Source organism: Belonocnema kinseyi, chromosome 8 (assembly GCF_010883055.1).
Source record: "Belonocnema kinseyi isolate 2016_QV_RU_SX_M_011 chromosome 8, B_treatae_v1, whole genome shotgun sequence".
In the NCBI taxonomy this organism is placed as follows: domain Eukaryota; kingdom Metazoa; phylum Arthropoda; class Insecta; order Hymenoptera; family Cynipidae; genus Belonocnema; species Belonocnema kinseyi.
Genome location: NC_046664.1, coordinates 37,179,895 through 37,207,611, shown reverse-complemented (window position 1 = coordinate 37,207,611; position 27,717 = coordinate 37,179,895). Strand labels below are relative to the sequence as shown.

The following is a 27,717-nucleotide window of genomic DNA, read 5'->3' as shown; positions in this document are numbered from 1 at the left end:
AATAATATTTAATTAAATAATATTAAATTATTAAATTTTTATTTAAAATAACATTTTCTTTGAAAATGTAATTTTTTTAAAATTATAGTTATTCAATTTTTGGGTGAAAATTTATATTTTTTAGTTCAAAATTGAACTATTTGGTTGAAAATTAAAATACTACAGTAAAAAATTGATCATTTTAGTTGAAAATTCACAATTTTGATTTGAAATTCAACTATTCCAGTTGATGACTCATCATTTTAGTTAAAAATTATTTTTTTTTAAGCGAAAATGTAGCTATTCCATTCTTGGTTGAAAATTGATTTTTTTAATTCAAAATCCATCTATTTGGTTGAAAAATTATTTTTTTTAGATTCAAATTCAACTATTTTGTGGAAAATTGATGAATTTTGTTAAGAAATCGTTTGGTTTTTTATAGAAAATTAATCTTTGTGTTTGAAAATTCATCTTTCTCGTTGAAAATTCTAGTATTCCAATAAAATATTCATACGTTTATTTGTAAATTTATCTTTTTCATTAAAAGTTTAACTAATCCAGTAGAATATTCCATCACGTTAGTTAAAAATTCATTTCTTTAGCTTAAACTAATTTTTTTCACTGAAAATTTAACTATTAAATTTTTGTTTGAAAAATTATCTGTTTTAGTGAAAAAATCGTGCTTTTTAGTAAAAATTAATTTTCTTTGTTTAAAAATTTATCTTTTTGTTTCAAATTTAACTATTCCAGTTAAAGACTAATATTTTTTATTGAAAATTCCACACTTTCCTTGAAAATGTATATTTTTTAATTATAAGTATGCAATTTTGGGTGAAAATTGATATTTTTTAGTTAATAATTCAACTATTTGGTTAAAAATTTAAATACTATATTTAAAAATTCAACATTCTAGTTGAAAATCCGTATTTTTTGTTTGAAATTCAACTATTCCAGTTAATGACTCATCATTTTAGTTAAAAATTCATCACTGGTTACAAATGATTTTTTTAAACCAAAATGTAGCTATTCCATTCTTGGTGAAAATTAATCTTTTTTATTCAGAATCCATCTATTTAGTTGAAAATTTGTATTTTTTAGATCTAAACTCAACTATTTTGTGGGGAATTGATGAATTTTGTTTTAAAAAATCGTTTGTTTTTACATCTATTTTGTTGAAAAATCGTCTTTTTTGGTTAAAAAAAATTAATCTTGTATGAAAATTCATTTTTTTCGTTGAAAATAAAACTGCTTGGTTGAAAATTAATCTTTTATTGGTTTAAAATTCAACTACTTCAGTTAAAGATTCATTATTATAGTTGAAAATTCATCACTTTGATTGAAAATTTAACTATTATGTTGAAAATTGTTTCTTGTTTAAATTAAATTTTCTTAATGAAAATTTAACTATTCCATTTATGGTTAAAAAGATTCTTTTTTAGTTTCAAATTAAACTATTTGTTTGAAAATTGGTCTTTTTTAGTTAAAAATTCATCTACTTTGTTGAAAAATTGTCTTTTTTGGTTTAAAAAAAATTAATCTCGTATGAAAGTTCATTTTTTTCGTTGAAAATAAAACTACTTGGTTAAAAATGATCTTTTTTAGTTGAAATTCAACTACTTGGTACTTTAGAGGCAATTTCAAGAAATGAATTATTATGTTTTTAGCATTACTTAATTATTTAATCCACCGATAGTGCGTATATATTGAAGAATGTCTCATAATATCATTTGTCAACGCTTTCTCTATTAAACATATCAATTTAATCCGTTGCAAATTGAAACAAAAAAATTGATTATAAACTAGCGAAACTGTATACATATTCCGAGTTAAATATTTAAAAAATGCAAAATATTTGAATGGCTCCATACTGAGAAACATTATACTTGAAAAGAACTTGAGGCACCAAGAAAAAACTTTGAATTGTCAGGGAATTTTCTTCCAGTCTTTGAGTAGACATCCTGAATTTGCAAATGTTTTCTAAGTATATGGTTTTTTACATAAAGGAACAACCAGCGACGATATTAACTCCTTCAAAGAAAAAGGTAAAAAATATCAGTATCATTTTCAACGAAGGTGAAGAAGATGACGGCGAAGAGAGCGAGCAAGAGACCGAGAAAAAACAGAAGGAAATTTTGGGAAGAGGAAAGAGGACAGCCGTTATAGATTCGAAATTGAGAACTGAGCACGGTTCAGAAGAAAAGAGAAAACAGCATCAAAAGGAATTAGCTCAGCAACTTAATGAGGTTGCTAAAGCTCGACTGGCCCAGAAATCTGGCGGGAAGGAGCAAGAAAAAATACGAAAAGCTTCAATTTCTTACAAGTCTACCAATCACATGCCCCGAGAACAAGAAGTGACAGACCTGAAGCTTTACGTTGGTTAGTATGAATTTATTTTTAATTTCTGAAAAGCTTTTTTTTTTACTGAAGTAAAAATATATTTAAGTTTAATTGGTAATTTTTCAGATAAAAAATACGAGAGCGTGATTCTCCCTATTTATTCATATCCTGTACCATTCCACATATCGACGATAAAGAATATATCGCAATCAGTCGAAGGAGATTACACGTACCTCAGAATAAACTTTTTCCACCCCGGAGCAACAATGGGACGTAATGAAGGTGGATTTTATACTCAACCTGATGCTACATTCGTCAAAGAAGTGTGAGTAAATTTAGTATTACTAGAAAAAAAACAACAAAAAACGAGCGATTATTCTGTTTTTTTTTTGTCTCGTGCAATTTATAAATTAAAATATAAAATAAATAATTATACAAAATGTTTGCATTTCACAGTATCTATTATGTAACATAATATAGGGTGTATACTTGAGGTGTGCAGTCATTTATTTGAATTTTTAATACAAATTTAAACACGTTTAGAACATTGGATTTTTCAGAATAGAAAAAAATTTAATCTATATTAAACAGACTTGATTTCCTTGGATTATTGTGATTTTTTAAATCAAAATAACTTCTTTTTTTGTTATGAGATGGATCCAACGTCGAAGTGATTTTTGTATTCAATTTTATTACGAAAAACAAGTTATTTTGATTAATAAAATTGTAAAAAGCTGGAGGAAATCAAAGCGGTTGGATGTGCATTTAAATTTTTTCTATTTCGAAGAATCCAATTTTCCAAGCGTTTCTAATTTGTTATTAAAAATTCGAATAAACGACTGCAGAATTTTTATATACCTGGAAAAACCTGGAAATGTCAGGGAATTTTTTTTAAGTCAGGGAATTTTTTCACGAACGCGCTCAATTTTTTGTTTAAATTACATTAGAAAATATAATAGCAATGATTCTTTATTTGTAAAAGTAGCTTTTCATACTGCATCAAAATATTTTGTTAAAAATTCGTTGTTTTTTCTTATTAATTTTTTTAACTGGAAATTTAACGATCATACTTTTGGTTGAAACTTGATCGCCTTTAATTGAAAATTTAAGTATCTCGTTAAAACTGCTTATATTTTACTTGAAATTTACCCGTTTGTTTGCAAGTTTTTCTCTCTTGACAAAAAAAAATATCTTAGTAAAAAGTTAAGTTAAAAAAAGTCTTCTTTTTTGCAATCAAAATTTTATTACTTGGTTAAAAGGTCAACCCTTTTGTTAAAAATTGACTTTTTGTGTTCAAGATTCATCATTTTAATTGAAAATGCATCTTTTTGTCTGAAAATTGAGCTAGTTGATTGGAAATTTATTTTTTCCTTGACTCAAAATTATTTTTTTTCCTCAGAATTTAATTATTATCATAGTTGAAATGAAAATTGTTTTTGTTTTTTTAAAATTATTTTTGTTTAACGGAAATTGTAATTATTCCATCACTTTGGTTAAAAATTCATCTCTGTAGTTAAAAATCATTTTTTTAACCGAAAATTTAACTGTTCAATTTGTTTTTAAAAATTATCATTTTTAATTTAAAATTCGTTGTTTTTTTTTTTTTTTTTTTGTAGAAACGAATTTTTATGGTAGAAAATTCATCATTTTGGTTTAAAATACAACTATTTCAGTTTAAGATTAATATTTTTAGTTAAAACGTCATCTTTTTGGTTTCAAATTCAACGAATTCAGTTAAAGATTCATAATTTTAGTTAAAAATTCGTCAGTTTGGTTGAAAATTAATGTTTTTCAGCTGAAAATTTAACTATTCCATTTTTGGTTGAAAATTTGTATTTTTTAGTTCAAAATACAACTATTTGCTTGAAATTATGTCTTTTAATACAACAGTGTACGATTTCGTTGCAAGCGCATGTATTTTGTCGAAAAATCGTCTTTTTATCTGTTAAAAAATAATTTTTTAACTAAAAATTGAACTGGATTTTAGATTTGAAAACTTATCTTTCTTCTTTGAAGACTCAACGTTCATAATTGAAAATTAATTTACTTATAGAAACTTCATCTTTTCGGGTATCAATTGTATTTTCAAATATTCAACTATTTTGTTAAGGTCATTTTGGTGGCCGAAAATTCAACTTTTTTCTTGAAAATTCATCTTTTGGATTGAAAATCAATCTTTTATGGTAGAAAAATCATCTTGATTGAAATATAAACCATTAAATTATTCGTTCAAAATACCATCTTTTTGTTTGAAAATTTAACTATTTTGTTGTCAGTTCAACTACTCTGTTAAATCGTCTCGGTTGTTCGAAAATTCAACGGTTTTGTTGAAAATTCGTCCTTTTAGATTGAAAATTAGTCTTTTTTGGTAGAAACATAATTTTTCTTGGTAGAAAATGAATCTTTTTGGTTGAAAATTTAACTACTTTTTTTGTCAATTATACTATTTTGTTAAAATCTTCTTGGTTTTTCAAAAATTCAACTGTTTTGTTTTAAATATTTGTACTTTTGGATTGAAAATGAAACGAGTCATCTTTTTTTGTTGAATATTCATCTGTCTTAGTTCAGAATTAACTAAAAATTAGCTAAAAGTTTAACTATTTTGTTGAAAATCCGTCTCTTTTTGCCTTTAAATATCAACAGTTTGTTTGAAATTTCTTTCTCTCCTGACTGAAGAATCTATGTCTGTAAATTCAACTCTTTGGTTAATAATTCGTCTTTTTGATTTAAAAATTCATCTCCTTTGATAGAAATTTCATTTTTTAAATTAAAAATCGAAATCTTTGTTGGTTGAAACATCAACTAATACTTTCTATGTTTTGAATTCAACTTAACTAGAGACGAGGGGTGACTAGGGGATTGAAAATAACAAAAAATTGGTACAGTAGTTTATGAGCGGCTTTCTTAGGCTTTCAGAAGGTTTCCAATGCAATTTGACATTTTTTCTGTGTGTTTTTAGCACCTATCGAAGCACGAATACCAAAGAACCTGGAGAGATTTCAGCTCCATCATCGAATCTCAACACGGCGTTCAGGTTAATCAAAGAAGTCCAGAAGAAGTACAAAAATCGAGCAGCCGAGGAAAAGGAAAAGGAAGATCTTGTCAAACAAGATACGCTTATCCTCTCGCAAAATAAGGGTAATCCCAAGCTAAAGGATCTCTACATTCGGCCAAACATCGTCACTAAAAGAATGACGGGAGGACTTGAAGCTCACACTAATGGTTTCCGGTACACGTCGGTTCGAGGTGACAAAGTCGACATTCTTTACAACAATATCAAGAATGCCTTCTTCCAGCCATGTGACGGTGAAATGATCATTCTTCTTCATTTTCACTTGAAGGTACTATTCATTCACTAATCTTTTTGGTACTTCATTTTTTAGGGTTAATTTATTATCATTTTGTGAATAATTACATATTTAGAACGTGTACTTATAAAGTATTTTATCTTTAGCACGCCATCATGTTCGGTAAGAAGAAACACTTAGATGTACAATTCTATACGGAAGTGGGAGAAATTACAACTGATCTTGGAAAACATCAACACATGCACGATCGTGACGATCTGGCTGCTGAGCAATCAGAACGAGAACTCAGGCACAAATTGAAGACCGCCTTCAAGAGCTTTTGTGAAAAGGTGACTATTTCAGACCTCGGCATCACCACATTATTAACACTATTTCGTTCATTTATCGGCAACAAAAGAAAAAGAATTTTCAACTGAAAACGGTCAATTTTGAAGCAAAAAAAAAAACAAACAAATTTCGAATAAAATAGTTTAGTTTTCAATGAAAAAAGAAATCAATTTTCAACTAGAAAAGATACATTTTTAAACAAAAAATTAGACAATTAAATTCTCAGTTAAATTTTGGTTTAGCGCAAAAACAATCATATTGTCAATAAAATAGTTGAATTAACAATAAAAAAATTAAGTTTTAACATCAAATATCAATTTCAGACCAAAAATGAAAGTTAAATTTTTAAAATCAATTTTGAACTTCAACAACAACAATCGAATTTACAACTGGATAGTTAAATTTTTGAACATAGAAGTGAATGCACAAACAACAAGAATAATATTTTAATAACAAGATGAATTTTCTACCAATGAAATTAATTTTCTCTAAAACTGACGAATTTGGAAGAAAAAACGAAAGCAATTTTCAACTTTAGAAATTAATTTTAATCTAAAAAATAAGTATTCAACCAAAAATGGAATAGTGTAAAATTTTCGGATTAAAAATTAATTTTTCTACAAAATAGTTTTATTTTCAACAAAAATCGAATTAATAACAAAATAGTTACATTTTCAAACAAAGAAATGAATTAAAAAACATAAAGAATAATATTCTGATAAAAAGACGAATATTCAACAAAATACATGAATTTTCAACTAAAAAAGATAGTGTTTAAAAAAAAGTTTAATTTCCAGCCAAAAATGGAATAACTATATTTTCAGTAAAAATATGATTATTAACCGAATAAAAAGAAGTTATAACAAAATATTAAAATTTTCAATAAGAACAAAATTAATTTTCAACGAAAGAGTGGAATTTGCAACCCAAGAACTGAATTTTTAACAAAAATAGATAAATTTTAAAACGAGAAGAATAATTTTCTATAAATCAAGACGAGTTTTCAACTACATAGTTGAATTTCTCACTAAAAATGATACATTTTTAACAAAAAATGGAAGTTATATTTTCAGTTCAAAAAATCAATTTTCAACCAAAGAGGCTTTCAAGTTCAAAAAGAAAAAAATTGTATTCATTAAAAAAGAATTAGACTTTCTTATTTGTTTCTATTAATAATTCAGTTCGCATTTGAGGGGAACAATTGTTTGAAATAGATATTTAAATTCATTTTTATGTTGTCGACTAATGTAGTGAAATACTTTTATGTCGAGAGAATGATGATTTTTGATCTAACTTATTTAAACTTCTTTTACAGAAAAAGAATAAACATTTTGGTTAAAAATTCTTTTTTTTTGTATGTTATTCTTGTGTTAAAATTGAATTTTTTTACACTGAAACCTTGAGCATAAAATGCAATTTTCAGTTGAAAAGTGTTTTTTTTTCATTTGAAAGTTCGTCTTTTTGGTAGAAATTTTTTCTTGTTTGAAAACTAATATTTTGGTACAAAATCATGATGTTTATGTTAAATTTTTGTTTCAGCTGAAAATCAAACTATTCAATTCCTGGTTCAGAAATCTTTTTTAGTTGACACATTCAACTATTTGATTAAAATTTTTTAGTAAATTCGTAATTTTTAAATTATTTTTTTGATTGAAAATGTTACGGTGAAATTCATAATTGAAAATTCACCTATTTTATAGATAATTCGTTTTTTTTTGCAAATCAATTAGGTTGAAATTTCGTCTTTTTTTAGAAAACTATTTGTTTGAAAATTACTTTCCTTGATTAAAAATGAATTAAAAATTTTAATTATTCTGTATTAAATTCTATTGTTTTCTTTTTTTCAAAATTAAATTCTCGAACTTTGAATTGAACTGTTTAATTTTTTGCTAATAATGATATTTTTCAGTTGAAAACTCATTATTTCAGTCGAAAATTAATTTTTTTAATCTGAAAATGTGGCTATTACATTTTTGGTTAAATACTTATTTTTTTCGTTGTAATATTCATTTTTAAGTTGAAAATTTGACAATTTTGTTAATTTTTTTTTACAATTTATTTTTTTTTCATTTGAAAATTCTTCCTTTTTAGTAGAAAATTATTTTTCTTGTTTGAAAATTCGATTCTTTTTGGTTGAAGGAACATTTTTTAATACTGTTTAAACTGTGTTATTTTTTATTTGAAATTCATCTTTTCTAGTTAAAAATTTATACATTTTTTTCGCTAAATATTGAACTATTGTATTAATTTTTTTTTGCCAAAAAATGGACTGTTTTCAGTTAAAAGTTCATGTTTTTTCTTATTAAATTATTCTTCATGTTTCAAAAAGCATCTGTTTTGGTTAAAAATAATTTATTTTGTCTTTTTGTAAATTCTAATATTTTGTTGAAAATTAATTTTTGGACTTAAAAAATTTAACTGTATCATTTTCGGTTGAAAATGTGTGTTTTTTAATTTAAAAATTGTGTTGTTTTTTTTGCAAGGAAATTGATCTTTCTCAGTTAAAAATTGATCTTTTTTTGGCAGATAGATAATTTTAATGGTTCTATTTCAAAAAATTAATTTGTAACTCAAATTGTTGAATTTAGATGTATAATTAACCATTGAACGCCTATTATTATTTTCAGAAATTCGAGTAAGTTAAAGAGATATTTAGAAGTTATGAAAAAATTCAAAATTAATTTAAAATTTGAAATTATTTCAAATAATGTAAGCGAAGTTTTTAAATGTACTTACAAAATCCGCCTATTCGTACCAAAATTTCGGTGCAAATGGCTCACGGCTTTATTTAAACAAAATATAGATTTTGGTTGATATCGCACAAAAAAATTAGAAGAATTTCAAGAATTTTGAAAGGCTTCAGATGAATAAAAAACATTTTCTTGAAAAACTGACAATAATTTTTTATTTTGAAAAATTAATTTTAAGAGAACCTTTAAAAATATTTAGAAAGATTGATAAAATTACAAAAAATGAATGTGGAAGTTTTTGAGGATTTTTTTTTATTTGGCAGGATTTAAAAGAAATTTGTAGAAAAATTTTATAAAAAATTCGAATCATTCAAAAAAATGTTTAGAATTTCTAAAAAAAAAATTTTTTTAAATTAAAATTTTGAAAAAATGTGAAACAAAATGTAGACGTTTCAAGATTTTGTAGCATTTTCAGGATTTTTAAACTATTTAAAATTAAACTAATTAACTTTTAATTTAAGAAGTGTTCAATTTATGGAAAAAATTTAATCGTTCAATTTTTAATGTTTCTAGCTTAAAATTACTTAAAATGATATAATTGCATTTTTTTATTTATTTATTTATTCTTTAATTTAGAGCATTGAAAATGTTAACGTGGATTAATATTTTTGGCACTGAATTTCAATCTTAAAACTCTACAATTTATAAAGATGAAAAGAAAAATTAATTTGGCATTTTAACGATATTTAATTTTAAACTGTTTAGTTGAAAAGTTTTAGTAGCTTTCATTTTAAAATTGTAAGTTATTTTTGGGTAAAAATCATCTTTTTGTTCGAAAATTCAAATATTTGGTTGAATGCTGAACTCTTTTCTTACAATTTCATTTTTATTATACTATTTTATTTTTGGTTACAAATTAAAAATTTTAATTGACAATGGGTCTTTTCTTTGAAAAAATTTGTCTGTTTTGGGTGAATTAAAATGTTGATTTAAAATCAAAATCTTTTTGGTTGAATTATTACATTTTTTATCGAGAATTAATCATTTTTGGGTATAAATTGAACTGTTTTTCTAGAAAATCCGTCTTTTTCGTTTTGTAGTTTAACAATATGTTTTTTTTATTATTTGGTTATTTGAAATTTTCACATTTTAGTTTTGAAAATTTGTTATTTTTAGTTGTAAAAAATGATTTTTTTCTGTAAATTTCACATATGAATTAATAAAGTAGTTTAGTTTTCAACCTAGTAGTTAAATTTTCAACAACAAAAAATCTCAGCAAAAATGTAATAGTTCATATTTTAACAAAGAAATAATTTTCATTTTAAAACAAGAACCAAAAAAATTAATAAAGCTGAACCAAAAAAAGACGACATTCCAACATAATAATAGAATCCTCAATAAAAATAAATTGATTTTCAATTAAACAGTTGCATTTTTAACTAAAACGATTATCGTTCTACAAAACAGTTGAATTCTCATAAAAATACATCGATTTTTCACTAAATAGTTTAATTTTCAATCAAAAGGAATTATTTTCTACCAAAAAAGACGAATTTTCGACCAAATAATATACATTTTTTACCAAATAGTTAAATTTCAATCAAAAAAATTAATTTTCTGCCATAAAAGATGAATTTTCAATAAATTACATAAATTTTCTGCTAAAAATGTGAAACTAAATATTTGAATTTTTAAACTAAAAAATACAAGTTTTAATCCAGAAATGGAGTAGCTAAATTTTCAATTAAAATCATTAATTTTCAATATAACAAAAAATACTATTTTTCTTTAAAAAACTGTTGAATATGAATTTAAAAAAAGGTTCATTTTCAACCTATCATTTAAATTTTCGACAATATACGTAGTTAAGTTTTCAATAAAAAAAATTAATACAAAAAATAACGAATTTTGAATTGAAATTTTGAATTTTCAACCATAAAAAGTAAACTTTTAAGAAATTAGCTTTAACTTTCAACCAAGAAGTTGAATTTTCAACCTAAAAAGGTAAATTTTTAACCAAGCAGTTGCATTTAAAAACAAAGACTTAATTTTCTTTAAAAAAAACAAAACATATTCGCAACAATATACGTACATTTTTAACTAAATAATTAAATATTCTACCAAATTATTGAACTTTCGGGTCAAAAATACGAACGTACTACAAGATAGTTGAATTTTGAATAAAAAAGTTACTTTTCTGCCGAAAAAAATGCTAGAAAGACAAGAATTTCTATGAAATTGTTGAATTTTCAACAAAATAATTCATATTTGAACAAAATAATAAAGTTTTTAACCAAAAATTCAATAGTAGACTTTTTAATCGAAATAAATGAACTTTCAACCAAAAATAGTTAGATTTTCTTATTGGGTTCTACTTTGATCATTTATAGAGTAAATAATATCACTTTAAGTCATCATTGAAGTTAATTTTTATTAATTTTTCTATATTTTGTTAGAACACTATTTTGACACTATTTTTTAAAATTTATAACAATATTTACACGGTTTTTGATCTGTAAAGTGAGTCCAAGGCCTGTTATTTGTAATTTCTCTATTTCTTTTTACTTCATCCTTGCGGTTCTCTAGTTCTTCCTCTTTATTGAAATAAATACTTACATGTGTTGAACTTTTAAGGTGGACAGTATGACAAAACAAGAAATTGAGTTTGATACGCCATTCAGAGACTTGGGATTCCCTGGTGCTCCATACAGAAGCACTGTTCTTTTGCAACCTACGAGTGGCTGTCTCGTCAACCTCACAGAATGGGTCAGTATCTTCCACGCCTATTTTCGAGTCTAAAATCACTATACTCCTTTCTAATGTGCGAACTTTCCATAATATTTCAGCCTCCATTTGTAATTACTCTGGAGGACGTAGAACTAGTGCACTTTGAACGAGTTCAATTTCACTTGAAGAACTTCGACATGATTTTCGTTTTCAAGGACTACCATAAAAAAGTGGCGATGGTCAATGCAATCCCTATGAATATGCTGGATCATGTTAAGGAATGGCTGAAGTATGTAGATTTACTTTAAATTTTTTAATAAATTAAATTAATAAAATCTGTTGAACCCTTATACTGCACACTGGGTGAAAAACACCCAAGGAGCTTTACGATTTTTCTCCGATTGTCTACGTTTATTTTTTTTTGCAAGATTTTTTTTCAAATACTTAAATTATCTCTGAGGCTTTGGAGATATTTTTTTCCTATTTTGCACTGTTTCAACACAGCTCGTTATTTTTTTTTTTTAGCCAAAAATATCTGAACGTGTATTTGGAATTGTGCAGTTTAAGGGTTAAATAAAATCGCGACAGCTCAGTAAGGGTGGTCGCTGGACGGGCAAACCGAGAAATGACCATGAATTTTTTGAGACCGGAAAATGACAGTGAATTTATTTGTTGACCGGGAATTTTACAAGCCTTTTTTTAATGTAGTTTTGAAGACTTGAACAATTAAAAAGTAAAAACGTTTGAAATTGAAAATGTTTGATAAAAACCTTTTTATTTTACCAAATGTAAATATAAATAAAATATTTTTAAAATGGATCGGTGCTTTAAGTATTAAAAAGTGAAATATAATTAAATTGACGTAACGATTCTAAATCCGTAAAAAATGGTAAGATTTTTCAGATTTTAACCCATTTAATTAAAAAAAATTTAATTAAGACAGAATAATTATTTAATGTTTAGAAATATTTAACTGTTGATTTAAAACGAGTAAATCGAAACCAAATATTTATATGTAAACAATTTGTAACTGAATTGTTTGACATAGAAAGACTTGATTCGTTAAAATTTCAAAGAGCTTTAAAACTTTGAATGTTACAATTTTAATTATTCTTTTTTGTTTATTATTTAATTTTTAATTAAAATTGTTGAATTTTTATGTATAAATAACGATTAAACACTTATAATCTGTAGAAAAAATGTAATAATTTGAAGAAATATTTAGAAGTGTTAAAAAGATTCAAAAAATTAATTTTAAACATTTAAAATGATTTCAGATAATTTAAACGAAGTGTGTGTGACGATAAAATTCGGCTATTCGTACTGAAATTTCGATACAAATAGCCACAGCCTATTTTAAAACAAAAAACATTTTTTTAAGCTTTCTAGAAAAATTATTTAAAAAGATTGGCAAAATTGTCAAAAGAGAATCTGAAAGATTTTACGGAAATTTGTTAAATTTGAAGGATATTCTCAAAATTGTAGGCAAAATTCGATTAATTTTAAAAGATATTTAGAACTTCGGCTAAAATTTCAAAAATGATTTTAAATTTGAAAATTGTCAAACAACTTCTAGATTTCTCAAGATTTTGAAATAAATATTTTAAGCTTTTCAAGAATGTTGAAACTATTAAAGACGCAAATAATTTAACTTGTACTTTAGGAAATTTTCAGTTAAAAAGAAATTAATTTCTCGTTTTTTAATGTTTCTAGCTTAAAAATGCTTGAATAATATAATTTACAAAGTGCATTAATTGATTTTTGGATTTATAGTATTGAAAATAATAATGTAGATTTATGTTTTTGAAATTGAATCTGAATCTTTGGACTCCACATAATTTAGAAAAGTTAAAAATTCCAAATTTTGCAGTTTATCTGCATTTCACTTAAAATTGTTCGATTGAAAACCGTTAACACCTTCCATTTCTTAAGTTTTTATTTCTATTGAGCATATCAATAAAAAAATGTAGGATGAAAAAACATTCAAACTTCAATTTTACAAGTTTAAAATTCAAGAGTTCCACTTTAAGTGCTTTAATTTGTATCTTATCTTTTATCACTTCAAATGAAAAATGTTTAGCTTTAGAGTTCGAATATTTTAATTTTATTGACCATGAAAAATGTTTGCAAACGGGAAAATGACCGGGAATTTTTTTCATCAATTAAAACGCCCACCTGTCAGTGAAAAAATTTGATTTAATACACGATCTAACTGATAAATTTTTTATTGAAATCTGCTTTCTCTCCCAGTTCTTGCGACATTAGATACTCAGAGGGAGTACAATCTTTGAACTGGTCAAAAATTATGAAAACGATTACGGATGATCCAGAGGAATTTTTTGAGAGCGGCGGTTGGACCTTCTTGGATCCTGAGAGTGATGATGAGGGACAAGCAGTAGATGATGAAGAGGAAGATGAAGACGATGCCTACGAGGCAAGTACCTTTTAAATTTTTTAATAAATTTAAGACACAAATTTAAATTTAAAGAAGTTTTTAAACAAATTTAAGTCAGTTAATTTATCACTGTGAAACATCACGAAACTACAATCGAAAATATTTCAAAGTTTCTCATTTATTCCCAATTTTTAATTACATTTTTTGTTATCGAAGAATTTTGTTGCTGTAGATAAATTTAAAAGTAAGTTCAATTCAGCGTGTAATGATTTTTTATTGATTAGAGTTGGTTGAAAGACAGATTTATCCACCACTATTTGTACAGAGTGGTCACAGGAGAGGGAAATCCTGAGAATCAGGGAAAAGTCGGGGATTTTAAAGAAGAAAAAAATCTTGCAAAAATTAGCGAATTTCTGCAAGTTAAGAATTTTATTATCAAGTTGCAAAATTGAACATTTTATTAACAAGTCATTATTTTTAGGTAAAATATATTTTATTACATTATTGGTTGAGAATTCATCTTTTTTGGTAAGATATTCAATTACTTGGGTGAAGTTTGAACCACTTTTTTAAAAAATAATTTTTTTACTAAGGTTCATCCTTTTCGTAGGTAATTACTATTTTTGATTAAAAACTAATCTAGTTTTTTTTTTTTTTTGTTAAAAATTAATATTTTTAACTGAAATTGTAACTTCCATTTTTTGTTGAAAATTGATTTCTTCAGATTAAAAATTCGGCTACATGGGTAAAATTTGAACGGTTCTGTTAAAAAATTGTTGTTTGTTTTTAGGTTCATCTCTTTGGTTAAAAATATAACCTTTTTTTTTAAATTGTCTTTTACCCGAATATGCAACTATTCCATTTTTTTTAAATTGATATTATTAATTAAAAATTGATCTTTTTTCGTAGGAAATTCAATTGTTTGGTTGAAAATTTAACTATTCTGTTGGAAATTCAACAATTTGGACAAACTTTTTTCTTTTTTGACTGAATAATCTTTATTTGTTGAAAATTCCTCTTTTTGGTTAGCAAGTTTAACTTTTAGTTTAAGTTGAACTACTTTCTTAACATTATTTTATTTTTCGATTGGTGATTTATCATTTTAATTAAAAATTTGACTTTCTGTAGAAAATAATATTTGCTGGTTGGAAATTCAATTGTTTTTTTTTAGAAAATTCTTCTTGGTTGAAGTTTTGTCTTTTTGGTTAAAAGTTGATTTATTTGGTTAAAAATTCATTTTCTTAGTTGCCGATTTATCTTTTTAGTTACAAATTTATCTCATTGTCTGAAAATTCCGCTATGGTTGAAAATTTAACTGTTTAATTTTTGGTTGAAAATTAATTTTTGTAAGTAGAAAATTGCAGTACATTTCATTAAAAATTCAACTATTTTGTTGAATTTTCGTCTATTTGGACAGAAAATTCACTTTTTTTTAAGAATGAAACTTTCTTCTATAATTTTAAATTATTTACTTGAAAATGCAACTGTTTTTGGTAGAAGTTTAATTTTTTTATTGAAAATTCGATGATTTGGACGTATTTTCCATAATTGGGTTAAAATTTCAAGTTTTTTGTTAAAAATGTAATTATTTTATTTTGAAAATTAAACTTAAATTAACTAAAAATTGGAGAAATCAGTCAAATTTCAACTAATTCTAATAAGAAAAGCTCATCACAAAGCTAATTATTGGGTTTAAAAAAGTGATTAAATTGTTTCTAAAGTTGAAGAAAATGAGAAGTTGAAACATTTTCGATTATTGTGTCATGATTTTTTATCGTAATAAAATAAACCATCACCAAAAATGGGTTTTAAGCCATAATATCAGATTTTGTGAACAGTATTTTTTCACTGTAGAAAAGGGTACCTGGATTTTTTTTGTCCTGGTAAATCTGGAAAATTATTGGAATTTTTCTAAACAAAAAACGCTAGACACACTGTTTAAATATACACGGTGAGCTCCTAGCAAATTTAATTGTGCCCAACGCGCAAGAAAAAAACTGTCTCAGCACATTTGTTCTAAATTATTTCAGCAATAAAAACGTCATGAAAATCCTAGCCGATTGTCCTGAGAAATGGTACTAAATATGAAAAAAATACATAAGTTTTATTATGAATTATTTAAAAATGATGAATTCATACCTTTTTAGATAAATACTCTTAGCTTCGAACCGAATTACAATAAACTTCTTAAATTCTTGTTAATTACCTATATTTTATGTATTGGGAATGTTGGTCTACCATTATGCCACCTGGTTCCGAAAACTGGAACTAAAAATAGTAGGTAACCATTTTAAAGATGTACATTAATTTTGTCATAAAAGTGTTTGACGAGATTTTTGTGAAGTATAAAACAATGATTGAATAAGAATAACAGAAGATTTAGGGTGGCCGTTATAATCTAAGACAAAAAATTCCTTGTCATTCACCATTTGAATGACTAAAAGTTAAATTATTTATATTTCAATTGGTTAAAAAATCCTTAAAATGCTTCCAAATTTTATTTGAAATCTTGAAACATATGCATGTTGTTTACATTTTTTTTCAAATTTTTAAAATTATTTTTGAAATGATTTTAAAACTTTTAAACAACTCTTAAAATTAATCCAATTTTTTCTAATTTTTTTTTAATTCTGTCAAATTAAATAAATTTCTTTAAAATCTTCCACATTCATTTTTGATTATTTCGTAAATCTTTTTAAATAATCACTTAAAATTATCTTTTTACAATAAAAATAATTTTCAATTTTCATAGGAAATGTTTTTTGATATTCTGAAGCCATTCAAAATTCTTAAAAATCTTTTACATTTTTTTCGATATCTGCCAAAATCTAGATTTTGTTTTAAATTAGGCTGTGGACTATTTACACCGAAATTCAACAATTTCACTTAGAAATTAATTTTTTTTTATAAAAAAATTAAAATATAACGTTCAAAATTTAGTTTTTAATATTTATTATAAATACTGATATTAATTAATAAACAGTCAGATATTTCTAAATATTAATTAATTCTTATTTTTCTTAATTAAAAAATTCCATATTGACTGGTTTAAAAATTCAATATTGTAGACTAAAAGAATACGTGAAATTTAATAATAGCCTTTAATTAAGAATATATTATTTTGAAGTTATTTAAAAATTTTGAATAGTTTATAAAGTTTTAATCGGGCGTTTACATTTGTTAAACTAATAAGACTTTCCAATTAGAATAGCCTACATAATTTTTAATGTTAGAAACTGGAAATTCTAAAATTGCAAACTGATTTCGAATCATTTTGTAAAATTAATTACTATTCATTTTTTAAATCTTAAAGAACAGTTCAATTTTCAAAATCACTATTAAGTTATATTGACAGTTGATAAAGTAAAAATATTTTTTATCGAAAATCTTCGATTTCAAACGCTTCTAATTTGTAATGGTTTAAGTTTACTTTAAAATTAAATGTACACTTAACAATTAAAATATAAAATTAAAAATCTGTTAGAGTGAAAGATTTTAAAAACACGCATTCTAAAATGTATTACTGTCATTTCCCGGTCTCATAAGATTCCCGATTTCCCGGTCCAGCGGTCCTCCTGCGATTGGAATTTGAATAAGAATTCTATCCTATATTTTAGATCAGTTTTTAAATAGTAAATACTCCATGTATAAATTGATGAAAATTTACTTTGAGTTCATTTTTGCTTTAAAATATGTCCATTTAAGTTTATAATCTTTTGAAAATAAAAATAAATGGAACAATGATTGTTTTTTAAATTTTTTTAGGAAAAATATGTGTTGTCACCTTATTAGATGTAAATTCTATCTAAACCCCTTTGTTTCCAAAAAAGACTTATTTTTAATATCCAATAAATACTTTAAACTTCGCAGAAAAAATCGTTAAAACACTTTTATGTGGAAATTAAAATGGATCTTTAAAATCGTAACTATTCTTTCTAGTTCGGATTTTTGTCACCAGATGGCGTATCGCAATTTAACCATTCCCAATAAGAATAAGAAAAAGAAATATACATGTCTTTTTATAAACCTTTTTTTATTTATTTATATTTATATTATGTGTTATATTATTATATATTTCTTTCTATAGATATGTCTATTTCTTATTCTTATACAATGAAGATAGGTAATTAATGAACAAAAATTTAAGAAGTTTATTGTTATTCGGTTCAAAGCTAAGAATATTTATCTAAAAAAGTATGAATTCATAATTTTTAAATAATTTATAATAATACTTATGTATATTTTTGCAAGAAAAGTATTTTAAATAAACAAAAATGTTGACTGAATTTTTTAATTTAGTGCCATTTCTTAACACAATCAGCTAGGATTTTCATTTAACGTTTTTTTTTATTGCCTAAATGATTTAGAACAAATGTGCGGTGACAGTTTTTTCGGCACGTTGGGCGCAATTAAATTTGCTAGGAGCTCATTGTGTATACCTGGAAAAAAAGAGGCTCAACGTTAATTTTACTTTTCAGCCAACGGACTTGGACAGCGAAGAAGACTCTGATGATGAGTCGGAATATTCCGAAGCTTCTGAAGATTCGGAAAGCGGGGAGGGTAAGTTGTTGCAATATCTCAGAAAAAGTTTACCTTCAAATTCGCTAATACTTTATTTTAACAATGAAATTTATTACAAATTTACAGAGGATGATCTCGGCAGCTCTGAGGAATCTGGAAAAGATTGGTCAGATTTGGAGAGAGAAGCTGCCGAAGAAGATAAAGAGAGAGGCGACGGCTTCCCGGACGATTTACGTACAGCTAGTAAGAAGAAATCTCATAGTCGACACTCGCCTCCTCCTTCGAAAGATAGGCATAGTTCGAAACACAAAAGTTCGTCGAATTCAAAGAGTAAAAGTTCATCTAGTAGCAGAGACAAGGACAGAAGGTCGTCGGACAAACACAGGTGAGTTGAATAATTTAAGCTTGATGTGTTTCGCTTTCATTATTCATGCAACTCAGCTTGATCAGTGTTGATATTTTTCTGTTGATACTGAATTGAGTTCTGAATATTCCAATTTAATATTTAAAGAATGGATCGATCACGGAGTGGAGGCTCGCACAAATCTCCATCCAAATCGTCCAAACACAGCAGGTGATTAATAACGACAATTGTATTTGTGACCTAATTTACTAATCCAATTTCTTTTTGTTTTTTTATTTAGCCCGAAAAAGAGTGATAAGCGAGATAAGTATGATAAGAGCAAATCATCACACTCTTCATCTAGCAGCAAGAAACGGTCCCGTGATGACAGTGGCGATAGAAAGAGTTCAAAGAAGTCGAGGTGAGTTGCTAAAATTCATTTGCAATTTGAATTTTCCTTATTTAAAATAATGAGCTAGTTGAACCACTTTCTGAACTTAGGGTGGCCAATGGATCGGGAAACTGAAAATGAAAGTTTTAAAAACAATTGGGAACTGTTGAAATGAGATACGCCACATGGTGACAAAAATCCGAACTAGAACGAATGGGTACGATTTTAAAGATGCATTCTAATTTGCGCGTAAAAGTGTTTTAACGATTTTTTTTAATGGAGTTTAAATAATTGATTGGATACTACCAATAATTCTTTATAGGAAATAAAGGGTTTTAGATCGAATTTACATCTTCTGTAGTGAAAAAACACATTTTTAGACAGAAATCTTTTTCTAAAAAAAAAAAAAAAAACATTATGGTACTATTTATTGTGATTTTTAATAGATCATAAACTTAAATGTACTTGTTTTGGACCAAAAATTAACTCGAAAGTAATTTTTTATTAATTTATACTATTTCAATTCCAATATTCAAGTATTCATATTCTTTGCAGAATCTCATTCATCACAGAGTATCACCTTTTATCACCTATTTTCAATTTTGTCACCTATTTCAGGAATTTTTCACCTTTTTCTACTATTTCGGGGGTTTTCTCATTTTTGTGTAACCCTTTTTCAGTTGAAAAAGTAAAATTTAATTCAAAATTACAACTGGCACACCAAATACAGTTTTTATTACACTTTCCTAATTGACGAATCTTGAACTAAATGATCGAATTTTCAAAAACAAAATAGATTGAACTTGAACCAGGAAGAGTTGAATTTTCAAACATAATCTTAAATTTTTAATTTGAATAAATGAATATTTTACAATATTTTACACCAAAAGGATGAATTTTCTATAAAAAAAAAAGGATTCAACAAATCGGTTGAAATTTTGATAAAAAGGATGAATTTTTAAGAAATTAGTTGTATTTAGATTAATTGTAAAATATAAAATTTGTTCAAATAAAAATAATTAGCTTCCAATCAAAAATGATCAATTTTGAACCAAAGAAGATGATTTTAAAAAAAAACATTGAATTTTTTAACCAAATAGTAGATTTTTGAACCAAAAGATTAATTTTAAACAAAAAAGGTGACTATTGAAGAAACTAGTTGAATTTTAAATAAAATAATTAAGCTTTCAACCTATTTGTTATAATTTTGAACTAAACACCAAAAATATGATAGTAGACTTTTCAATAAAAATTATTAACTCTCAAACGTAAAAGATGAATTTTCAGCAACTAAAAAAAATTTCTACCAAAGGATGAATATTCAACGACAAAATATGAATTTTCTACAAAAGTATAAATTTTCGACCAAAAACGATGCCTTTATAAAATCGTTAAATTTTCACAAAAATTATGTTTTTTAAGTAAAAGGGATTATTTTTTAAACAAAAATACAATGATAGACTTTTCAAATAAACATAATTAGATTTCAACCAAAAAATATGAATTTTCAATTTAAAAAAATATATATTCTACCAAGCAATATAAATTATCGACCAAAAACGATTACTTTTTAACAAAAGTCTTTTAATTTTCAACAAAAGAGTTGAATCTTTAACTAAATATTACAATTTTTAACCAAATAGTAGAATTTAAAAAAAAAGATTCATTAAAAATTCCACTCCTTGGTTGAAATTTGAACGAATTGTTTCAAATTTAATTTTATTTTCGTTAAAGATTCATAATTTAAGTTGAAAGCTCATTTATTTGGTTAAAAAATTATATAAAAAATTATTTTTGTTGTAAAAAAGTTTTTTTAACTGCAAATTCAAATATTTGGTTAAAAAAGACAACTGATTAATTTTAAATAAACTTTTTTGTTATTTCACGTTCTTTTTTTTAAATTAAATTGTTTTATAGAGAATTAGACTTTTTGGCTTGAAAATTCTACATATTGGTATAACATTAAACTGTTTTGTAGAAAATTCGTTTTTCTTTTTGTTTTTATGGGAAATTGATTCTAAATCAAAATTTATTTACTCCAATTTTGGTTAAAAATGCATCTTTTTTCGTTGATAATTCAACAATTTGGTTAACATTTTTTTTAAATTTTAAATGAAAATTTTTTCTTGATAAAAAATAATTTTTTTCTAGAAATTTCATCTCTTTTTGGTTAAAAATACAACCCTTAATTGAAGATTTATCTTTTTTAGTTGAGGATTAATGTATTTTGTTTAAAATTTTTTAAATTGTTAAAAAATTCTACTATTTGATAGAAAATTCATTTTTATTGTTGTTGCTTTAATTGAAAATTAATTTTTCTCAATAGAAATTCATCCACTTAATTTTTTAAGTAAAAATGGAACTTTTATGGTTTAAAAATACTGACCATTCATCTTTTTTGCTTCAAAATTCAACAATTTGGTTAAAACATTATGTGTTTTGTTAAAAATACGTCTTTTTTTGGTAGAAAATACATGTTTTTTTTTGTCAAAATCAAGTCATGTATAAAATATAAACTTTTTGGTCAAATCTTACTGTTTTTAATTTAAATTTTGTTTTGGAAATATCAACTATGACATTTTTTATACACTTCAATTTTTTTCGTTGAAAATTCAACAATTTATTTAACATTTTTTTTCTTCACTGACAAATTTTTCTTGGTAGAAAATTCATTTTTTGCTAGAAATTTCATCTCTTTTTGGTTAAAAATTGAACTTTCATGGTTTAAAAATGCAGACTACTCATATTTTTTGCTTGAAAAATCTGTTTTTCACTTTAGAGGATTGCAATTGTGTGAAAAACTATTTGTTTTTAATAAAAATTTGTTTTCAGTGTTTAATAATTGTTTTCAACTTCATAAAACAATAGAAAACACTTTTATACCAAAATTAAAATACATTTTTAAAATTGCAACTACTCTTTCTAGTTCCAGTTCGTGGCATTTGGAAATTTCAATTTTAAAGTATACATTTTTAATTCTTCGTTTCGGAAAGTTCGTAATTTAAAATTGTACCTTTTTTAAGTTTTATTTGTAGCCTAAGAGCAAATTACTTTTTCACTATGGTATAATTTAAAATTTAATATTTTCAGATTAAAATATAGAAAATTATTTGGTTTCAAACTAAAATTGCATAATATTTCGAAATAATTATCGGAGAAATTATATATAAATTTAAAATAATTTCGATTTCAACTTTTTAAAATTTTAAATTGAATGATTAACATTTTCAATTATATCATTCAATTTACAATGCTTAATTCTGAAATCTTTTACTTAAACAATTTTTCATTTTAGATCTAAATTTTTAAGGGTGCATTTTTAATTTCAAGAATTTTAAAATACAGCTCAGAAGACTTAATTAAAAATTAAAAGCGTTTGAAATTGACAATTTTTATAAAAACAGAGCTTTAATTCATCAACTGTAAATATAAATTTAATCTTAAATTCCAAATTCTATTCAAATATAATTTCAGTCTAAAATATTGATTTTTTAACTCGTTCAATTTAAAAATTTAATTTGAGAAAAATAAAAATAATTTAATATTTATCAATATTTGACTGTTAATTTAAAACGAGCAGTTATAAATGAAATATGTAAAACTATACAATTTGAAACTGATTTTTTTGAAATAGAAAGCCCTAAGATTTAAAGAGGTAATTTTAAACTTTATACGTTACAATTTTAATTGTTCTTTTAATTTGTAAGTGAAGTTGTTGAATTTCGGTGTATAAAAAAAATTAAATACTTATTATTTAGAACAAATTCGATTAACTTGGAGATATTGAGAAATTTCGAAAAGATTCCAAATGAATTTAAGACTTTAAATTACTTCAAATAATTCACTACGAACTGTAGATTTTTCCAACTGATGAATAAATGTAAAAAAAAATTTAAGAATTTTATAAGGTTTCAACAGAATAACAAAAAATTCGGAACATTCCTAGAAAAATTCAAAATGATTTTTCTAAAATAATTTTAAGAGAATATTTTTAAAAATTTGCAAAATCGTCCACAAAGAATTGAAAATTTTTCAGATTTTGAAATAGAATTTTGAATCTTTATTAAGGGATTTGTACGATTAAAAAAAAATAAAGAAATTTTCTCGATATTCTTGAAAATATAAATATTTTGTATTGAAAAGAATTACTAGCTTTCATTTTACACGTGTAAATTATTGTGAATTTCAATTAAAAAATTTAAACTTCAATTTAAGCGTTCAAATTTCAAGAGTTTGAATTAAAGTGCTCAATTATAAATTTTGTTTTCAACTGGAGAGTGTCTAATTTGAAAGCTTCAAATATGTACAATTTTGAACCTGTGAGTTTATAATTTTTTTGTAGTGTTTAATTTTGAATTTTAGAAGCTTTAAATTTAGAGTTGCCCCGCAATTACATTCTTTAATGTGAAGATTTTTTTAAATACTTTAAATTATACTTTATTAGCTTTGAAAGTTTGAATTAAAAAAAAAGCTGGACAATTCGTTGAAGATGATAATAAACCTGAAATTTTTATTTTTATTTTGTCCGGTCATCCCAAGTAATAAAGTGACATACAATATGGAGAAAAGTTTCATAATTTAAAAAATCTTTGTGAGTTTGGAATTTTTTTAATGTTTAATTTTTTTATTTTAAAAGCTTTAAATTTAGAATTGCCCCGCATTACATTCTTTGATTTCAAGATGTTTTAAATGCTTCAAATTATACTTTTTTTAGTTTCGAAAGTTTGAATTAAAAAAAAAAAAAAACTGGAAAATGTCGTTAAAGATGATAAGTAAACCGGTAATTTTTTTTCTCTGGTCACCCCAAGTAATAAAGTAACAGAAAAAAATGTAAAAATGCTTTTATAAATTGAAAAATCTCTGTAATGTTTGAGAAAACTTAAAGGGAGCTAATTTATAGAAACTCTCATCTAAGATTATTTTTTCGCACAGAGGAGTTTGACTTGAAATTATTGTATTGCAGGAAATAAGTGCTGTGAACAAGTGTGGACAGTGAGACCTGAAAGACAAAAAACAATTGCACCAATACGCGTTATTTTATTTTTATTCCAACATTGAAAAAAAAAATTCCAGTGGTAGAGTTCATCTTCTTGCTTCAATCTGTGTGAAAGTCGTGTGGACGTCTTCGAAAAGCACTCAGTACTTTGTTTTTTCCATGCCACAGGAATTCGTGTATAGCATATGTATATGTATACGTCGATGCGTTAGAAATAATAGAACAACTTAAATCACAATTTAAGAAATGGCCAATCATTATTCATCTGAATCAAACAAAAAAAAAGCTCATAGTAAAATATAGAAGTAGCAGTGACTTTTTCTACGTGCATACAATTAAAATTTGATATCGTACCTTTTAGTACGCCCAATTTCAATTTTGATCAAGTATGCCAGTACAAAATAGTTTTCATAAAGAGATTCTGTTGTTAAAAGTTACATGTCCAGTTCGCCTAGATGCAATAAAATTTGCAAATTCGCCAGTAAAATTAATCTTGCATCTTTGCAAAAATGTTTGTCGACAAAAAATTAACTTTAGCATAAGTGAGCGTCAAAATATAACGTGACACTTTTTTTTGAGTGATTTTTGAATCACTGCTCCCTATTGTTACGATTTGTGATATTTCGTTGAACACTGTCATGTGTCGGTAATATTGGTCTTTAATGTATGGAAACTGACTTAAATTTTATTTTTTTTGAGCAGAGAAGTGTCACGTAATATGTGGACGCTCCTTAAAGTAATTTGTTTCTGTATTCTTTTTAAATAAGTTATTTTTAATTATTTTTTTCTTCTCTGCATTAGTTGGCTGTAGTTTCCAAGTCTTTAGAGAGTCTTGGCCGGTCATCACAAATGATGAAATAGACCAAAAGAAATTAAAAAAAAAACTTTGCTTCGTGATTTGGAAATTGTACTTTTATCGAATATGGTACTTAGTTTCTGTTATTGACAAACGAGATTCTGCTGATTTCGTATTAAAATAAAGGCAAAAGGAGATTTTCAATAAAAATTATTTTATCACTTTGGAGGTCTAATTGTAAGCCTCAATTACCTGCAAGAGAGGGATGATAATACTTTGTCAAATTTACCGCAGTCTACGTTTGAAGAAAATTGATAATGTGTAGAGTTATCCAAAATAGAAAACAATTAACAGTACTTGATTTAAAATGTAAAATAGTAGGTGTAATACGACACTTTTCCACAAAAGGAAATAAAAATTTTAAGATTACTTTCTGCCTATCATCGGAATGTCTGTATATTTAAAAATCTGTTTATTTGACAAGGAATTGAGTAATCTCCACCATTTAAACATCCATCATTATTGTACAAACGATATTCGCCACTCTTTTTTATTAAATAAATTACTACCTTGAAATGTGGAATTTATTTCCTGTCAAACTGAAGATGCCAGATCTTAATCTCTTCTAACAAATTTTAGATTAAAGGATCAGTTTACTTGGGTATTTCAGAATAAAATAATGTTTTTATCAAATTTAAATTGAAAATTTGTAAACTCTACACTATATTGTCTAAAATAATGTAAAGAGAATCAAGGACAATATTTTTAATAAATTATGATAATTATTCAAACAAAGTAAAAAAAAACGAATGCCAACCAATTAGTTAAATTTTGAACCCAAACAGATGAATTCTCAAATTTTCTTAATCTTGAATCAATTTCAAATTAATTTTCAAAAAAATAATTAACCGTCCACCAAAACAGATTCATTTCCATCCAAACAACTGTATTTTTAACCAAAAAGATGAAATTTCTGCAAAGAAGATTAATGTTTTACCAAAAAAGACGAAAATAATTAAATTTCAAAAACAAAATCTGCATCGCGAGCTGCGCGCGCGGCTCGAAATTTTGAGCGCGACGGTTGAATCTCGCGCTCGATAATTGGTTACCTCGCGCTTCGTGCTCGGATCTTTGTTCTTTCATTTGGAATGCTTGAATCAAAAATATCTCTTTTAGATAACAGTATTTATATGCGTTTTCATATTCTGAATTATCTACTTAATTAAGGCCATGTGACGAGTGGGTCACGTGACCAGATTCCTACCTTGCCGCCATCTTTCTTATTTTCGCACGAAGCGCCATATCGAGTTGAAAATTTGAGATAATAAATAAGAACCAATAGCAATAAAAACCTGTTTTCTTGGATTCATCGGGTCTCAAAACGTGGACATTTGACAAAAAAAGGGGAGGGGGTCCATTTTTCCACAAATTTAATACCTTCTCTTATTGAGAATGTAAAACTTAATTAATTTTTCATGAATAATGTTTTGGTAGTTCTGTTTTTTGTTCGAATCGTGAAAAATAGCATTAAGAACATTTAAAAAGAGTACAATTTTTGAAAAAGCACACATGAGACGAATAAGAAAATTAAAAAACATAAATTGTGATAGTTTTTCACGATTAAAACACAAAATACGCATGTTATCAAAAAGTGATTTAAAATAAATGTGTAAATCTTTTTAAAATGGACAATTTTTGGCCAGCCACCTTTCCACCTGTTTTAAACAGTTTAACCGCAAAATTTAATTTTTTATTTTCCATTATTTTTGTATGCTGTCAAAATTTGAATTTTCGATTTTTCAAAAAAATTCAAAAAGTTAGAATAATGTTGTTGGGCATCAAGAAAGAAACATTTTTCTTCTTTTGACTATTTTTCATATCGTGCGTTATTTAACTAAAAATGTTGATTTTCGTGTGTTTTTTGAAATTTTGTAAATACTGACTAATTTATGTAAATTTAGGTTTTTTATGGAAAAAATCATTGGGATAAATTGTTCGTCTGTTTGAATACTATGAATATCCGTGCCGAAAATTTTTGAGTTTTGAAACAAGTGAACACCAAAAAGATTTCTAAATATAGCTTACTTTTTCAATCTTTATCCAAAATGACTGGCTAACGAACTTGACCTTTATTTTAGGACACTAAAAGAGTATACCAAAGGCCAATCCAATCTGTCAATTCTTTCGATAGTATCGCACGGATAAACTAAAAATCTACATACGCAGACACCGACAGACAGACATAGACGTAAAAACATATTTTTCGGATTCAGGGGGTCTCAAAACGTGGACATTTGACAAAAACGGGGTTTTGACAAAGATATTATAATATCTTTGGTATTGATGATATTTTGTATTTACTGAATACTCATAAGCACGCGAACGGCAGCCAATGGAACGCCTTATGCATCGCATTCGCAGTACATAGAATTTGTAACGGAATCGAATTTTCATTAAATATTTTAGTCTATGGTAGCAATGTGGATATCAGCCTCGCTGGAATGGTAGGGAACTACGTTAACAGAGAGGGATTAAAGAGAAGCGGGGAATTCAGAAGACGCTAAAATGAATGATCCGAATTTGAGAGTTTTCTAGAAAGGTCACTCGTTAGGAATTTTAGGAGTAAATCAATAACAATTTAAGGAAGCGTAGAAAGCCTTAAAGGGTTGACTCAGCCCTGTCGTAACTAGTTAAAATATGTGCATACCAATGATAAGCTAAGATATTTCTAAATGGAATTCCTATGTAATTATAAAGCATAAAAACAGGACAGAATAGACGAGTGAGAACTTCATGGAATGTCTTAGCTTTAAGGGCATGTGACACAGCTAAATACCTATATTACCGACCACAGTTTTTCAGTTCACTGAATGTTTTTTTGAACCTGAGAACTTTTTTTGTAAATAA

At 25.5% G+C, this 27,717-nt stretch overlaps 1 protein-coding gene across 2 annotated transcripts in view; it reads left to right on the top strand.

The window, feature by feature from the left end:
- The window catches only part of LOC117177739 (FACT complex subunit spt16), a 38,588-nt gene extending 13,203 nt beyond the window's left edge, over positions 1 to 25,385 (top strand). Inside the window, exons 8-19 of one of the 2 annotated variants that reach the window (XM_033368638.1) lie at positions 1,983 to 2,355; positions 2,443 to 2,641; positions 5,276 to 5,657; positions 5,771 to 5,953; positions 11,276 to 11,407; positions 11,488 to 11,657; positions 13,619 to 13,802; positions 18,242 to 18,323; positions 18,411 to 18,669; positions 18,796 to 18,858; positions 18,929 to 19,048; positions 23,982 to 25,385. In XM_033368638.1, the coding sequence (XP_033224529.1) occupies positions 1,983 to 2,355; positions 2,443 to 2,641; positions 5,276 to 5,657; positions 5,771 to 5,953; positions 11,276 to 11,407; positions 11,488 to 11,657; positions 13,619 to 13,802; positions 18,242 to 18,323; positions 18,411 to 18,669; positions 18,796 to 18,858; positions 18,929 to 19,048; positions 23,982 to 23,988 (2,154 nt within the window). In that variant the 3' untranslated portion in view covers positions 23,989 to 25,385. The remainder of the gene's footprint in view (positions 1 to 1,982; positions 2,356 to 2,442; positions 2,642 to 5,275; positions 5,658 to 5,770; positions 5,954 to 11,275; positions 11,408 to 11,487; positions 11,658 to 13,618; positions 13,803 to 18,241; positions 18,324 to 18,410; positions 18,670 to 18,795; positions 18,859 to 18,928; positions 19,049 to 23,981) is intronic. The other variant, XM_033368639.1, reaches the window with a different exon arrangement.
- The last annotated feature ends 2,332 nt before the right edge of the window (positions 25,386 to 27,717 follow it).